The following is an 18,355-nucleotide window of genomic DNA, read 5'->3' on the forward strand; positions in this document are numbered from 1 at the left end:
AGCATTCTTGAATTACAACCATTTAAGTTCGAAATGTGCATTTTCATGTCTATTAAAAAAAGGGGGTGCTTAGCGCTGAGGAAGAGCTGGAATTCAGATATGATAATAGACATTTCAACTCATCACAACAGACTGGACCTTCTGACCAATCAGAGCAGAGCAGCTCTGAGAGAGGCGGGGCTTAGAGAGACTGAATCCTTAATGAAGTGTTTCAGACACTGAGAGAAAACACTGATTCTGCGGTGTGTATTATGAGAATATTGAAGTGTTGTATATGACCTGTGTGTGTAAACTTATCGTAGGAAACTCCAAAACTAAATTAGGAACCTTTAAAATAGCATAACTCTTTATTATTATTTAATATAAACTGTATATCATTTTTCTTCTTTTTTCCATTCGAAAAGTTCTATAAATCTAAAAGACCAAACACTCTCAGAAAGGATACAGCACAGTTATTTAAAATGTAAATGTCCACATTGAATCTGTATTTTGAATTGCGCATTACACCGTGTTGTGTTTGAGTGTTGAAGGAAATGTCTGTAATTATACTCGTACTTTTCAGCCAGGACATCCATTTTTCTACAGATTTCTTTCTTACAATAAACTAATTAGACAAATATTCGCCGAAAACAGAACCACTCAGACCTCTATAGAGCCGTATATAGTCAGGGCTTCGGCTCTAGTTAGATGCATTGTTTTCTCAAGGTTTGACAACGAGTGACAAGGAACACTTGTTAACTAAATTACGAGAGCCGAAATCAATCATAAACAACATCTGTCTGGCGTCACTCCGAGAGCAGTTGTCAAATACAATAATTTCCTTCATATACATATCTTCACACACTGCTAAACAGCCCTGTTGCTCTCCACAGGCCTGAATAATTCATGACTCGCACACAGTGTGTCTGTGCCCAGCAGTAAATGATACCATCCCTCTGGGCATTAACAAGCTTTCTCAGCATAACAAGTGTGTTGCTATCCCACATTTGACATGTTTCAACAATCTGTCAATGCAGAGAGGCAATCCAGACAGGAGAGTGGTGCAGAGTTGGTACTCACACACCATTTATTGTGTAACAGTGGATTTGTGTGCGGAAAACCGGTTCAAAATGGGTCCAATGGGTTGAGGAGATATTAGGAGGTAAATGACGTCTCTTGCGTATCGGATGTGTCACTCAACTAATGAACTCTTCACTGAGCAGAGGACATAACTAACCCTAGATCAGTTTCTTCTGATGGAAAACATAGGAGTATGAACGGCACCGGGCAGCTCTAGGATTATTTTATTTTATTTTATTATTATTTTTATTTATTTTTTATTATTATTTTATTTTATTTTATTATTTTATTTCAATTAATTTTATTATTTTATTTTACAATTTTTTAAATATTTTTTTTATATATTTACTTTATTTTATTATATTATAAAAAAAATGTAAATTAAAAAAAAAATATATATATATTTTATTTTATTTATTTTACTATTTTACTACTTTATTTTATAATTTTTTACATTTACTTTATTTTATGCTATTATAAAAAAATAAAATAAAAATTAATAAAATATTGTTTATATTTTATTAAAATATTTATACAAAATATAAGTTTATTTTAGATATTTCTATTTTTATTTTACATACTAAGATTTTTAAAGATTCAATTCAGTAATTCAGACCAAAAGTAACAGTAATTTATAATATATATATATATATATAAAAATACTTTTCAAATAAATGCTGTTCCTTTGAACTTTCCATTCATCAAAGAATCCTGAAAAAATAAAATGTATGACGGTTTCCACAAAAATCTGAAGCAGCAAAAATAATTTCATGCTGAACATCAGCTTTAATCACAGGAATAAATTACACTTTACTGTATATTCACATAGAAAACTGATGATTTACATTATAATAATATTTCACTGTTGTACTGTATTTTGATCAAATAAATGGAGCCTTGGTGAGCAGAATTTGGGTGAGCTTGAAAATATATATTTTTAAATAATACTAAATTGCTTTGTGTTAAGTCAACGTAAAAGGACTCATGGAAATATCATGAATAATAAGCTGCACTTATTGAACGATCTGAAACTCCAGTCACATGATGAATGAGGAGAAGACCTGATGCAAAATGCAAAACCTGATGCTGGCATTGGGACTGTTGAGTGGGTTTATCATTACTGTCCTCCACCTCGGCAGAGAAGAGCCTCGTGATCTCCTGCATTATTGCTCAAGTGTTCTGAAATCTGCAGATGCACACGTTCCTCCGCTGCGCAGACCCAGATGTGGTGACGCGAGGAGGGGGACGTGGGCTTGCGTGTGCTGTCTCAGCGGGATCTCGTCGGCTGCACAGCAAGGCCATCACAATGCATCATCCACAGCACAGAGCAATATAATAACCTGTGGAAGTTCAGCTTTACGCTGATGGAACTGTGTGTTGGACGATATGTGATGGTGTGGTGAAGTGTGTATCTAATCACACTGCTTACCCTGAGAGAACAACACACAAAAGAAAACACTGTTTAATATCCTCATAAGCAGGGAGATACAGATTCATAATAATGATATCCTCAAGGTTCAGCTGCAGATATCCGAGGGCTTAATCTTCATCTTCACGGTGAAATATGCTTGACGGCTGTGGCCATTGAAGTGAGATATGTTTATATCTTAATATAGATGATGCTATCATTCTTCCCTGACATTAATTTAGTGTTGGGGACCTCAGAGCCTTGTGCATTATGCAAAATAATTGCAGGGCCACATTTTACAAGAAGTCAATTTCAGCGGGCATGAAGAACGCCGCTTTGCTGTAATGAAGAATCACAAATGACTCGAAGCCGCCGAAGGTATTGGCCTATCAGACGGCGGCGCATTTGCATGCATGAAAAGCAATGAAAACATGTTGTGATTGTTGTTTGTCACATTATTAAACTTAGTGTGAACTTATTACTTAATGATAACAGGCTTAAGCTGCTCGGCATAAACAAGAGAGTGTGTGTGAGAGCAAACGAGATCTAGTTCAGTCATGAAACTCTACAGGGTGCATGCTGATTGGTCACAGGCAATCACATCATTAGCTCATGGCTCAAGCTGATTGGCTCTGCTGATCCTGCAGCCAATGAGATCGCTTGCTCAACATTTGAATAGTCTGGTTGAGTGTTTGCTCTGAACTCTCCACCTCCCCAGCTCCACCTGCCTAGATCTGATACAGGATTCGTGTGTGTGTGTGTGTGTGTGTGTGTGTGTGTGTGTGTGTGTGTGTGTTAATGCAGTAGATCTCACAGGCTCACAGCAGCGAGTCTCAGGATCTATTGAGTCCAAGACCAGATACATTAACATATTTAATAACATGCTAAAACTATTCTCAGAGCTGTCATGATTGATTTTTTTATATTTTTATAATGCAATAAAAATAAAGCTGTTCTTTAAATTCATTTTCTTTCCATGAAGGAGCCAAGGGAACTTTTAAGATGAATTTTAAAGGAATATTTCAATAATAATAATAACTAGAACGTACATTTCCAGAAGAAAATGTGAATGGTGCTTGCAGTGGCAAAACTCACCACTCGGTTGCTAGAGTGTGGTACATGATTGCATACGAGCCAACAACCATGTCTGTACGATGTTCTGCTGCTGAGATATGGCTTATTCATGTTTTGGGTTGGTTGCTAGGGTGTTCTGGGTGGTTACTAGGGTGTTTTGGGTGGTTGCTAGGCAGTTGCTAGGGTGTTCTAGGTGGTTACTAGGCAGTTGCTAGGGTGTTCTGGGTGGTTGCTAGGCGGTTGCTAGGGTGTTCTGGGTGGTTGCTAGGCAGTTGCTAGGGTGTTCTGGGTGGTTGCTAGGGAGTTCTGAGGTATTTTGGGTGGTTGCTAGGGTGTTGCTAGGGAGTTCTAAGGTATTTTGGGTGGTTGCTACGGTGTTACTAGGGAGTTCTGAGGTATTTTGGGTGGTTGCTAGGGAGTTATGAGGTATTTTGGGTGGTTGCTATGGTGTTGCTAGGGAGTTCTAAGGTATTTTGGGTGGTTGCTAGGGTGTTATGGGTGGTTCCTAGGGTGTTTTAAGGTGTTTTGGGTGGTTGCTATGGTGTTGCTAGGGAGTTCTAAGGTATTTTGGGTAGTTGCTAGGGTGTTGCTAGGGAGTTCTAAGGTATTTTGAGTGGTTGTGTTATTAAACGAGTGCATTATAATGAGTGCACGAGGCCTGCGGCCTCGTGCCTATAGCCTATGGTTGCTTGGGTGCTGTAACTGGTTGCTATGGTGTTACTAGGTGGTTGGTAGTTTTCACAGATGGTTACTATGGGGTTAGGGCTAAGGTTAGGCACGAGGCCTGCGGCCTCGTGCCTACGAGTGAGTTTTTATAGAGTATTTAAAATCTCTATTAAACGAGTGCATTATAATGAGTGCACGAGGCCTGCGGCCTCGTGCCTATAGCTTATGGTTGCTAGGGTGCTGTAACTGGTTGCTATGGTGTGGCTATGAAGATTTTAGGCCATTACTTATTGGCTGCTGGATAATATAAATCCTCTGAGGGAGAGAGAGGGGGAGACATGCAGGGGTGTCAGGCCCTTTGTGTCTGTGTGTGTGAAAAATGACAGTTGGGATTTGAATTTCTGAAAATTCCGCAATGTTAAGTCAATGGGACTTTTTTGGCCGCTTTTTCGTCCGCTGTGCGAACATCGTACACCCGATCGCTTAGAAAAGATATAGCACACCTCTCCTCAATGAGCCGGTCGTTTTGACACCTCACTCAGGGGTCTGTGACAAACGGTGCGGGGCGAGTTTCGCGCCAAACTTTTGTGTGGAATAATAATAAGAAGAAAAATAAGTATGCAAGAGAACACTAATGTTGCTTTGCCTATAGGCAAGCACCATTAATAAGGTAACACTTTACAAGGTCTCGTTTTTTAACACTGGTTAACATGCACTAACTTTTTATTATTACCATCATTTATTAACCGTAATACAAATACATTTCTTCATCGTTTGGGTAACACTTCACAAAAGGTTCATTAGTTTACATTATTTAATGTATTAACTAACATGAACTAACCATGAGCAATACATGCGTTACTGTATTTATTAATCTTTGTTAAAGTTAGGTAATCAAAAATACAGCTGTCCATGTTTGTTCACAGTGCATTAACAAGATTTTAATAATGTATTAGTTAATGTATTAGGTAATGTTGAAACTAACATGAACAAAGATTAATAAATACTGTATACGTGCAGTTCAGAATTAGTTTATGCTAACTAATGTAGTTAACTAATGTTAACTAATGAACCTTATTGTAAAGTGTTACAATTGTTTGTTCACAGTTCATTAATGTTAAGATATATTATTTTGATTTTAAAAATGTATTAAATAATAAATGTAGAAATTAAGATTAATACTTAATATTTCTCATTGTTAGTTCAAATTAACTAATGTTTACTCATGTTAACAAATGAAACATGATTGTAAAGTGTAATATTAATAGTCACAGTGTATCAGACCAATGTATTCCTGCCCTTTCCTCATAAAGCTTTATATTAAAAAATATATTGACTACTTTTGTGCTTTTATGGTTTTTCTTTAAATTAGAGTTCAACAACTCTTTAATTAAATGCTTTTATTATATAGAAGAGAGAAAACCTGGTAACAAGATTCCTTTAGGTTCATGTCTCACTATTCTATGACTTTTACCTGTTTTGTCTCTATATATTTGAACTGTCCTACACATCACGAAGGAGACTCGGAAGTGAAGTGTCAGTATTCGCAGAATCGGAAATTCATTAGAGCACATTTACTTTAATTGTATTAGATTTGCAGCTAAAGATGTTGTAGAGATATGAGACCTCAGCGTAATGGAGATCTACGGCCAGTTATCCGGTGTTTTCTGCGGATCTGAAACCTTCCGGTCACCGACGTCCAGAAGATCTGCTGACATCCATCATTACAGCCCTTCTGCAAACCATCACTTTACTATCACAATGTGTGCTTTGTGTTCCAGTAAACATCGTAATGTCTTTAAAACAAGATGCGTTTATTGCAGAAGCCGTCTATTTCAGACACGAATTACATCATGAGAATATGAAATGCATTATAAACTACGTTTTACTGTTCTAAGCATAAACTAGTTTGATTTATGCCTAAAACATGCCATTGGGTTAAGAAATGTAATTAATACTAATCTAAAAATGATGTCTTAATATCTTGTGCAGTTTTGCTTCTCAGTAAACACAGATTAAATTATAATTATTTGATTATGTTTTACTCTATATGCTATTTTTATTTATTTAATTGTTTTACTTCAGACACTGTTATGACAAATTACATTTATATAACGCATTTTTTAGAGGATTTATATGATTTCCCCCTTATTTTTGCTCCCTTTTCTTTAGTAGTGGATGAAACTATGAACTTTATTGATAAAACTGTGAATAGATGACATGGTTTTGAACAAACTTTTAATAAGGGTAAAATAACTGAAAAGGCCTCCAGAATCTGCTTTAATTTCACCTGTGAAAACACAATAACATACCTTTAAAAAGAGTACTTATTGTGGATATATTCTTTTAAAATATATTACGTTTTGGACCTTTAACTGAAAGCTAATTGCAATTATATTAAAAGGTATCATATATTACATTTATATTAAATCAATTCAAGTTCAACTAGTTTTTGACACACTTAAGCAGGACTTCAGTGAATCTATATATGTCATTTCATAGAAACTTCTGAATAAAGTGCACTAACGAATCTACAGTATAAACATTTAAGGTAAACTAAATAGACTAATTTCTAACAAAACATAATGTATTCAAATGCATGAATAATTACGTATCTATAATATTGAAGTTGAAATCTAAATATATTAACTTTAAATGTAATATTGATTAACACACATTATTTTGATGTTAGTCAACATAAATAAGTGAACTTCTTTAAAGCACGATGGAAGATTGAAATGTACTTTTAATTTGACAATATCAGAAAGTGCACTTTTTAAAAGCATGCTTAAGTGTGTTAAGAGACACAGAGATCATCTCTCTTTAAGTGCTCTTCATTAATATTATCTGCTATTACAGGTTTTTTTTATATATATATATTTAATGCAAGTAAGTATATTATTTCACAAGGGTTACTTTGGGTATCAACACTATACACTCGTAAAATTAAAGGTGCTTTATTGATATTGGTGATTCCATGACTTACATTTATCACTCATGAAACCGCTCTATTGGACAAAAGGTTCTTTCGATTGTTAAATCATTCGTCATACTAAGAAATGGTTCTTTTTCGAACGGATCACTGAAAGGGGAACTTAAAATGGATGCCGTTGCTGTGAATCTTTAATTGTAAGAGTGTGTGTGGTAACAACTGCTTGTAAGCATCTCTCTCTCCTTGCTCGCCCTTCCTCAAGACCACAGAGACGCGTGGAGCATCTCATGCAGATGTTGTTGATATCGTGTGTCAGACGAGGATCCGCTGTGGTCACGCTGAACTCTGTCCTCTTTTAAAATGCCATTTTCTCACAGAAATAAATGATGCCTACTAAAACCAATGCATAAAGCATGTGTGGTTTTAAACCGGGTTCAAATAGTGTGGGATCGGCTCATAACGGCTCTTCGTTTGAGCTTATTTTCGAGACGTTCACTGAAAAGGTCATGGAGGATGAAGCCTGAGCGTGTAATACTTCCCGAGAGCCGCAAGCAAACATGACATTATTGGCGTTGAGGATGAACATGTTTACCGTGGATCTAATCTGTCCCTTATTGCTTAATTTAAAAGCAATCGCCTCAGACCTCAGCAGAAGAAGTTCATCACCGGCCGCGCGTCGCATTATTCCTCTTTAGTCTGATGGATTCTGTGCTGATTGTTTTTTGATGTGGTGCTTTTTGAATATTTCAGAGTCCTTAAAGAGCAGAAAGTGGAGTGCCATCTGTTCCCGTTCTAATGAATCATTGTTCTGTATCTCTGGCGACACCAACGCCATCCTTCCCCTTCCTCTGAACAAACAATCAGCAGCTTTTGAAGCATGCAGAGTTTGTGATGGTGTGGTGGGACCCGAGCCGGGGTTCAGGGTCAGCGCTTCTGTTCTCCGAGTAATTACAGATGTGAAGATGTGCTATTTCTGAGCCGATAATGATAACCGATAATCAGCATGTTGCCATTTTCAGTGCTCCATTATTTGACCTTCTGCGCTCGAGCAGGATAGTTAATTAGCTGATTAATTAGAAGACACCCACTTGGCACTAAATACCTTTTTTTCTAAGAGTGCACAATGTATTAAAGTGATCTAACCCACAAATTAGTTGCTCAGTTTTTAGTGCAATGTCTTATAAATGTGGAAGGAGACGTGGAGCAATAGGGAAAAATGTCCGGATGATATGTTCAATTAATATTTAAAGGGGTGGTTGAGTATGATATCACTTTTCTAACTGTAGTTAGTGTGTAATGTTGTGTTTGATCATAAACAACATCTGCAAAGTTACAACGCTCAAAGTTCAGAGCAAAGGGAGATATTTGCTTTTAAAGAAATAGTTTTTTAAGAACTACAACAAACGGCTGATAGGAACTACACGAGCTTCCTCCCGGGTTAGTGACATCACCAACCCTAGAATTTACATAAACCCCGCCCCCTGAACACGATTTATAGATTATCATGACAGAATTTGCTAATCAATGACTAGAAGATAACTACACATAATCTACATAAACTCATCAACTAACCATTCAGAAATGTCCTGTTCTTCTACATGTTGCACTTCTTCTCGAGTCTCTCCATCATTGTCTGACTCCACAAGCTGTTGAAGCTCCGCCCCCTGTGCCGGGAGCAGCAGCTCATTTGCATTTAAAGGGACAGACACATCACGGTGTGTTTTTTCTCACCCTCAAAAAGTGACTTTAGCATGCTATATAAAAGTATATGTGGGGTATTTTGAGCTAAAACTTCACACACACACACACTCTGGGGACATCAGAGACTTACTTTACATCTTGTGCAAAGGGCATTATACCCCCCCTTTAAAAAAAATACCACAGACAGAATGTATGAAAATTGCCGTTCATACAGAACCAAACTCATAAACAGATGGAACATTTAACATCAATAAAACGGTGTCGATAATAGTCCTCATGATAACGTCCACTGACATCAGAGGTGTCAAGTAACGAAGTACAAATACTTCGTTACATTACTTAAGTAGAAAATTTGGGTATCTATACTTTACTGAGTAATTATTTTTCAGCCGACTTTTTACTTCTACTCCTTACATTTTCACGCAATTATCTGTACTTTTTTACTCCTTACATTTTAAAAATAGCCTCGTTACTCCTATTTCATTTCTGCTTGTTTTAGATCTGAGTCCCGCCTCCTGAACACACATCGCTAAACTGATTGGCTTTGTGTTTTCTTTCTAACTTGTGAGAGGCTGTCCGCGCGGCGCGCTGTAGTTACATTTGGTTGTGCAAAGCGGCAAAACTCCTCCGAAGGAAACCTACTGTAGATGCGGTAAGCGAGGGAGAAATGATGAATCAACAGTTTTGTGCTCAAGAATACGGGGCAAATCGCGTCAAATATTGCTTTGGGGACAGCCGTTTTTACAATATTGCCTACTGTATGACAATCGCGGGATAAGTGGCAAACATAATCGTTAGTGTGTGTGTGAGAAAGAGGAGAGAGAGAGAGTGTGTGTGTGTGTGTGTGTGTGTGTGTGTGTGTGTGTGTGTGTGAGAGAGAGAGAGAGAGAGAGAGAGAGAGAGAGAGAGAGAGAGAGAGAGAGAGAGAGAGAGAGAGAGAGAGAGAGAGAGAGTGTGTGTGTGTGTGTGTGTGTGTGTGTGTGTGTGTGAGAGAGAGAAGAGAGAAAGTGTGGAGAGAGAGAAGAGAGAGAGTGTGTGTGTGTGTGTGTGTGTGTGTGTGGGAGAGAGTGAGAGAGTGCGCGTGTGTGTGTGTGTGTGTGAGAGAGAGAGAGAGAGGAGAGAGAGAGTGTGTGTGTGTGAGAGAGAAAGAGGAGAGAGAGAGAGTGTGTGTGTGTGTGTGTGTGTGTGTGTGTGTGTGTGTGTGTGTGTGTGTGTGTGTGTGTGTGTGTGAGAGAGAGAGAGAGAGAGAGAGAGAGAGAGAGTGTGTGTGTGTGTGTGTGTGTGTGTGCGCGCAACCATTATAGTGTCAAAATATCCCCACAAAGATGGCAATATCCGAAATCCTTATATGCAGCTGAAACAGGTAGCCTAGTGCCTCACAAGTTTTTCAACATTTACATTTTAATATAACATTATAGTCATTATGGCCTTAGAATATATATTTTTTTGGGATGCACTATAGGCCCCTTTGGCGCGGTCTAAGTTTTTGTCCTTAATGGCATTTTTTGCCTTGCATTACTTTTACTTTTATACTTTAAGTAGTTTTAAAATCCAGTACTTTTACACTTTTACTTGAGTAAAAAGCTTGAGTTGATACTTCAACTTTTACAAAAGTCATTTTAAACCCTAGTATCTGTACTTCTACTTGAGTAATGAATGTGAATACTTTTGACACCTCTGACTGACATTGTGTGCAGCTCTATATGTAATTTCTCAGCTGACTGTCATTGATAAGCTGGTAATACAATTCTTTACAACTAAATAAATGACAAATAAAACACTAAAAAAGAAAGGCAATCAATTGAACAAGGGAAATTAGTCTCAAGTCTGTCATTTTCTACAGAATGAATACGCCAACTCTCCCTTCTCTCCGACAGTGAGCTGACACTGCGTGTGTTTTAATCACTTTAACGTGTGTGTGTGTGTGTGTGTGTGTGTGTGTGTTTATATCAGTTGCGCTGTGGGTTCCAGAGCAAAGCATGTCACGAGTGGCTCAGTCGGTTGTAAATACAGCAACATCTCTGCATGCGCTCGGAGTTTAAAGCACAATATACTTGTTATGCTTGATTTTCACATTGGTATGACCTTCACTTGTGTGATTTCAGCATTTCACTTGATTTGTAATGAGACACGTTTAGAAATCTGAAAGGTTCCCTGCAGTTTTCCACAAAAATAAAGGGTGATGATTTTTAATTGTATATAAGCATAAACACTCTTGTTCTTGTTGTTTGTGATCAGATGGAGCTGATTCCAGATCCGGATCCTGATGAAGAAGGGACCAAAATAAGTGTATGTGATTATTCTTATTATACACTGTGTGCTGCAATCCCTTCAATATTGAGTGAGACTGAGACAGTTTTAGGTGAACAATGCCTTTAATAAAGCTGATATATGTATTTTCTCAATACAGACCATTTGTAATATTTTACCCCGTAAAGCCTGACGTATGAAATAACAGTCAGATTTAGTTTGTTTTGCAGTTTATTGAACTTTTAGACAAAATGTTGTTTATTGTTGAGTCTCATATTTGTCACATCAGTATTTTATGGCTCATATAGTCTGATATAATGAGAATATGGAGGAAAGAAACAGTTTTATTCAGAAGCCCAAACTGAGCAAAAACATGTAATTTGCTGCAGATGCTGATATTTATATTTATATGGCCAAAAATATGAAAATATGAGGTAAACCACTGACATATAACAGTATAGCAGATACTTGCATATGAATATCTGCCAATAATATGCCTTAGTAAGATGATATTTAAATGCTTAGTTTTATGATCAAAGATGTAGTTTTAACACATATATAAAAGATAAACTAAATAGTCATATTATTTGATACTAATGCTTTTTCTAAAAAGAAAAGAAAAGAATGAAGTAAACCTCAGTTACTTGAGTCCAGTTGAAATACAAACAATATGAAAGTTATTCTTATGTTTACTAGATATAAACAGTGCATATTTCACAGCAGAAAACTTGTGAAGCACAAGCTTTATAGGCCTACAATTATACTAAAATACTTTTACTTAATAAAAAAACCCCTCTAAACTATCAATCAGACGACAGAAGGACTGTAGGAGATTGTGTGAGACATGTTTCTCAGATCAGATCAGGCTTTATAGGCTTAAATAACTTGATATTGGCATTTTTGAGAACATTTTTATGAAAGGCCTCTAAATAGATAAAGTGTGTCTGGAGCAGCACATTTATAACCGAGCGAGGATTAATCCTCCGTTCTCTTCACAGACAGTCAAGGTCCAAGGCAACGACATCTCCCACAAGCTGCAGATCTCTCGGGTGAGCAAGAACGACGAGGGTTTGTACGAATGTCGAGTCACGGACGCAAACTACGGAGAGCTCAAAGAGTACAAGGCTCAAGCGTTCCTGAAAGTGAACGCCACCGTGCGCCCGCGAAACCGGGCCGTGAAGAAGACCTCGCCGCTACACCTGACGGATAAGAAACCCCGCAAGAACAGCTCGGGTCTGGGCCAGGACAGCAGCAACATGAGCTCCGACCAGAGATCCCAGTCCACCTCTACCTCTCAGACGTCCCACTCCCAAACACACCAGCACAGCTCAGGTGAGGAACTCTCACAAACACACCAGCACAGCTCAGGTGAGGAACTCTCACACACACACCAGCACAGCTCAGGTGAGGAACTCTCACACACACATCAGCACAGCTCAGGTGAGGAACTCTCACAAACACACCAGCACAGCTCAGGTGAGGAACTCTCCCAAACACACCAGCACAGCTCAGGTGAGGAACTCTCACACACACATCAGCACAGCTCAGGTGAAGAACTCTCACACACACACCAGCACAGCTCAGGTGAGGAACTCTCACAAACACACCAGCACAGCTCAGGTGAAGAACTCTCACACACACACCAGCACAGCTCAGGTGAGGAACTCTCACACACACATCAGCACAGCTCAGGTGAGGAACTCTCACAAACACACCAGCACAGCTCAGGTGAGGAACTCTCACACACACATCAGCACAGCTCAGGTGAGGAACTCTCACAAACACACCAGCACAGCTCAGGTGAAGAACTCTCACACACACACCAGCACAGCTCAGGTGAGGAACTCTCACAAACACACCAGCACAGCTCAGGTGAGGAACTCTCACACACACATCAGCACAGCTCAGGTGAGGAACTCTCACACACACACCAGCACAGCTCAGGTGAGGAACTCTCACACACACACCAGCACAGCTCAGGTGAGGAACTCTCACAAACACACCAGCACAGCTCAGGTGAGGAACTCTCCCAAACACACCAGCACAGCTCAGGTGAGGAACTCTCACACACACACCAGCACAGCTCAGGTGAGGAACTCACACACACACCAGCACAGCTCAGGTGAGGAACTCTCACACACACACCAGCACAGCTCAGGTGAGGAACTCTCCCAAACACACCAGCACAGCTCAGGTGAGGAACTCTCCCAAACACACCAGCACAGCTCAGATGAGGAACTCTCACACACACACCAGCACAGCTCAGGTGAGGAACTCTCACACACACACCAGCACAGCTCAGGTGAGGAACTCTCCCAAACACACCAGCACAGCTCAGGTGAGGAACTCTCACAAACACACCAGCACAGCTCAGATGAGGAACTCTCCCAAACACACCAGCACAGCTCAGGTGAGGAACTCTAACAAACACACCAGCACAGCTCAGGTGAGGAACTCTCACACACACACCAGCACAGCTCAGGTGAGGAACTCTCACACACACACCAGCACAGCTCAGGTGAGGAACTCTCACACACACACCAGCACAGCTCAGGTGAGGAACTCTCACACACACACCAGCACAGCTCAGGTGAGGAACTCTCACACACACACCAGCACAGCTCAGGTGAGGAACTCTAACAAACACACCAGCACAGCTCAGGTGAGGAACTCTCACACACACACCAGCACAGCTCAGGTGAGGAACTCTCACACACACACCAGCACAGCTCAGGTGAGGAACTCTCACACACACACCAGCACAGCTCAGGTGAGGAACTCTCACACACACACCAGCACAGCTCAGGTGAGGAACTCTCACACACACACCAGCACAGCTCAGGTGAGGAACTCTCACACACACACCAGCACAGCTCAGGTGAGGAACTCTCACACACACACCAGCACAGCTCAGGTGAGGAACTCTCACACACACACCAGCACAGCTCAGGTGAGGAACTCTCACACACACACCAGCACAGCTCAGATGAGGAACTCTCACACACACACCAGCACAGCTCAGGTGAGGAACTCTCACACACACACCAGCACAGCTCAGGTGAGGAACTCTCACACACACACCAGCACAGCTCAGGTGAGGAACTCTCACACACACACCAGCACAGCTCAGGTGAGGAACTCTAACAAACACACCAGCACAGCTCAGGGGCCTCATTTATAAAACTGTGCGTAGGATCCTTACTAAAAGTGTACGTGCGCCCGAAAGCCAAAAATGGCGTACGCAAAAAAATATTCAGACTTATAAAACCGTGCGTACGCCAGAACCTGCGCAGGATTCACTTTATAAATCCCAGACAGCGGAAGATTGTGCGCACACGCGTCTCCTCCCCGAAATAACCATATATGGAGCTTACAACGCCTCGTTTTACTGTGCATATCCTCATCTGCATATCATTTGCATATGATTATTCAGCCACGTGATAACATGTTTAACGGTACAAGACATTAGGAAAATATGAAATACGGATGTGCCGTCACATTACATTAATACAAATAATTTACCGGTAGTATCCTTGCCTTGTTTTTGAATAAATAAATCAAATAGTGTACAATGCATTTCAGAGAAAGTTTTTCTCAATCTTTTCCACTGACCAAATAGTATTTTTAATTGATTTATATTTGTAATGGAAACAGATAGACCTTGTTGTGCATTATATTTGCACAATCTGCTATTATCATGATAAGCATTATCTCTGTAGCCTAGTTAAAACATTAAAACACAGCATGCCAAATGAAAAGAGTTAAAAAGCATCGCATGCACAACAAATATGTATAGGCTATTCATTGAATAGGCTATATATATTTTTAGCTTTTCAGTAAATGTCATGAAGTTTAAGTGTTTAGCCTAACTCCATTAATGAGCATATTTAATCTAAATGTTTATATAGTAAAACATAGTTTAAATTATATTTTATTTAAACTGTTATTGTGAATGTGAACATGCACTGTAGCCTATTTATGATTAGGACTCATAATGAAGATTTACAGTTTTACTTCATCTGCCGTTAGATATAGCCTATGCGTCAGTTTCACTAACGGCCCAACGCGCTCGCTGGCGCGGACATTCAAGGTGTTGATATTTCCTTCAAGTGATAGGCTTGGTGAGTGAAATTATATTTGTAGCTATTATCTTTTTGTATATGTATAATTTTATTTCGATTTTCTGTCTAAAAGTGACCAAAAAGACATTTAACTCCAGCTCACCATCGGTGTCGCCAAACTGCTCTGTCTCCAAAATGTAGCCTACGTACGCATGGGTCAGAGTTTGCGTGGAGGTGCGCATATTTTCACGTCAAGTTTTTCTTTATAAATCCCACCTTTTGCGCAGGAACTGGCGTACGCATGTTTTCAGCCCCGTTTTGTGCGTACGCAAGCTTTATAAATGAGGCCCCAGGTGAGGAACTCTCACACACACACCAGCACAGCTCAGGTGAGGAACTCTCACACACACACCAGCACAGCTCAGGTGAGGAACTCTCCCAAACACACCAGCACAGCTCAGGTGAGGAACTCTAACAAACACACCAGCACAGCTCAGGTGAGGAACTCTCACACACACACCAGCACAGCTCAGGTGAGGAACTCTAACAAACACACCAGCACAGCTCAGGTGAGGAACTCTCACACACACACCAGCACAGCTCAGGTGAGGAACTCTCCCAAACACACCAGCACAGCTCAGGTGAGGAACTCTCTCAAACACACCAGCACAGCTCAGGTGAGGAACTCTAACAAACACACCAGCACAGCTCAGGTGAGGAACTCTCCCAAACACACCAGCACAGCTCAGGTGAGGAACTCTCCCAAACACACCAGCACAGCTCAGGTGAAGAACTCTCTCAAACACACCAGCACAGCTCAGGTGAAGAACTCTCCCAAACACACCAGCACAGCTCAGGTGAGGAACTCTCCCAAACACACCAGCACAGCTCAGGTGAAGAACTCTCACACACACACCAGCACAGCTCAGATGAGGAACTCTCACACACACACCAGCACAGCTCAGGTGAATAACTCTCTCAAACACACCAGCACAGCTCAGGTGAGGAACTCACAAACACACCAGCACATCTCAGGTGAGGAACTCTCACAAACACACCAGCACAGCTCAGGTGAGGAACTCTCTCAAACACACCAGCACAGCTCAGGTGAGGAACTCTCACAAACACACCAGCACAGCTCAGGTGAGGAACTCTCACAAACACACCAGCACAGCTCAGGTGAGGAACTCTCACACACACACCAGCACAGCTCAGGTAAGGGACTCTCCCAAACACACCAGCACAGCTCAGGTGAAGAACTCTCTCAAACACACCAGCACAGCTCAGGTGAGGAACTCTCACAAACACACCAGCACAGCTCAGGTGAGGAACTCTCACACACACACCAGCACAGCTCAGGTGAGGAACTCTAACAAACACACCAGCACAGCTCAGGTGAGGAACTCTCTCAAACACACCAGCACAGCTCAGGTGAGGAACTCTCACAAACACACCAGCACAGCTCAGGTGAGGAACTCTCACAAACACACCAGCACAGCTCAGATGAGGAACTCTCACACACACACCAGCACAGCTCAGGTGAGGAACTCACAAACACACCAGCACAGCTCAGGTGAGGAACTCACACACACACCAGCACAGCTCAGGTGAGGAACTCTCACAAACACACCAGCACAGCTCAGGTGAGGAACTCTAACAAACACACCAGCACAGCTCAGGTGAGGAACTCTCACAAACACACCAGCACAGCTCAGGTGAGGAACTCTCTCAAACACACCAGCACAGCTCAGGTGAGGAACTTTCACAAACACACCAGCACAGCTCAGGTGAGGAACTTTCACAAACACACCAGCACAGCTCAGGTGAGGAACTCTCTCAAACACACCAGCACAGCTCAGGTGAGGAACTCTCACAAACACACCAGCACAGCTCAGGTGAGGAACTCTCTCAAACACACCAGCACAGCTCAGGTGAGGAACTTTCACAAACACACCAGCACAGCTCAGGTGAGGAACTCACACACACACCAGCACAGCTCAGGTGAGGAACTCTCACAAACACACCAGCACAGCTCAGGTGAGGAACTCTAACAAACACACCAGCACAGCTCAGGTGAGGAACTCTCACAAACACACCAGCACAGCTCAGGTGAGGAACTCTCACAAACACACCAGCACAGCTCAGGTGAAGAACTCTCACAAACACACCAGCACAGCTCAGGTGAGGAACTCTCACAAACACACCAGCACAGCTCAGGTGAGGAACTCTCACACACACACCAGCACAGCTCAGGTGAGGAACTCTCACACACACACCAGCACAGCTCAGGTGAGGAACTCACAAACACACCAGCACAGCTCAGATGAGGAACTCTCACACACACACCAGCACAGCTCAGGTGAGGAACTCACAAACACACCAGCACAGCTCAGGTGAGGAACTCACACACACACCAGCACAGCTCAGGTGAGGAACTCTCACAAACACACCAGCACAGCTCAGGTGAGGAACTCTAACAAACACACCAGCACAGCTCAGGTGAGGAACTCTCACAAACACACCAGCACAGCTCAGGTGAGGAACTCTCACACACACACCAGCACAGCTCAGGTGAGGAACTCACACACACACCAGCACAGCTCAGGTGAGGAACTCTCACACACACACCAGCACAGCTCAGGTGAGGAACTCTCACACACACACCAGCACAGCTCAGGTGAGGAACTCACAAACACACCAGCACAGCTCAGATGAGGAACTCTCACACACACACCAGCACAGCTCAGGTGAGGAACTCACAAACACACCAGCACAGCTCAGGTGAGGAACTCACACACACACCAGCACAGCTCAGGTGAGGAACTCTCACAAACACACCAGCACAGCTCAGGTGAGGAACTCTAACAAACACACCAGCACAGCTCAGGTGAGGAACTCTCACAAACACACCAGCACAGCTCAGGTGAGGAACTCTCTCAAACACACCAGCACAGCTCAGGTGAGGAACTTTCACAAACACACCAGCACAGCTCAGGTGAGGAACTTTCACAAACACACCAGCACAGCTCAGGTGAGGAACTCTCTCAAACACACCAGCACAGCTCAGGTGAGGAACTCTCACAAACACACCAGCACAGCTCAGGTGAGGAACTCTCTCAAACACACCAGCACAGCTCAGGTGAGGAACTTTCACAAACACACCAGCACAGCTCAGGTGAGGAACTCACACACACACCAGCACAG

At 41.5% G+C, this 18,355-nt stretch overlaps 1 protein-coding gene across 1 annotated transcript in view; it reads left to right on the forward strand.

Annotated features, from left to right (window-relative positions):
• vstm2a (V-set and transmembrane domain containing 2A) overlaps positions 1–18,355 on the forward strand; it is an 82,817-nt gene that overhangs the window by 51,494 nt on the left and 12,968 nt on the right. Inside the window, 2 exon segments of the mRNA XM_079601577.1 lie at positions 11,079–11,129; positions 12,089–12,422. Of these exon segments, the coding sequence (XP_079457703.1) occupies positions 11,079–11,129; positions 12,089–12,422 (385 nt within the window).

Source organism: Phoxinus phoxinus (assembly GCF_949152265.1).
Source record: "Phoxinus phoxinus genome assembly, chromosome: 24".
In the NCBI taxonomy this organism is placed as follows: domain Eukaryota; kingdom Metazoa; phylum Chordata; class Actinopteri; order Cypriniformes; family Leuciscidae; genus Phoxinus; species Phoxinus phoxinus.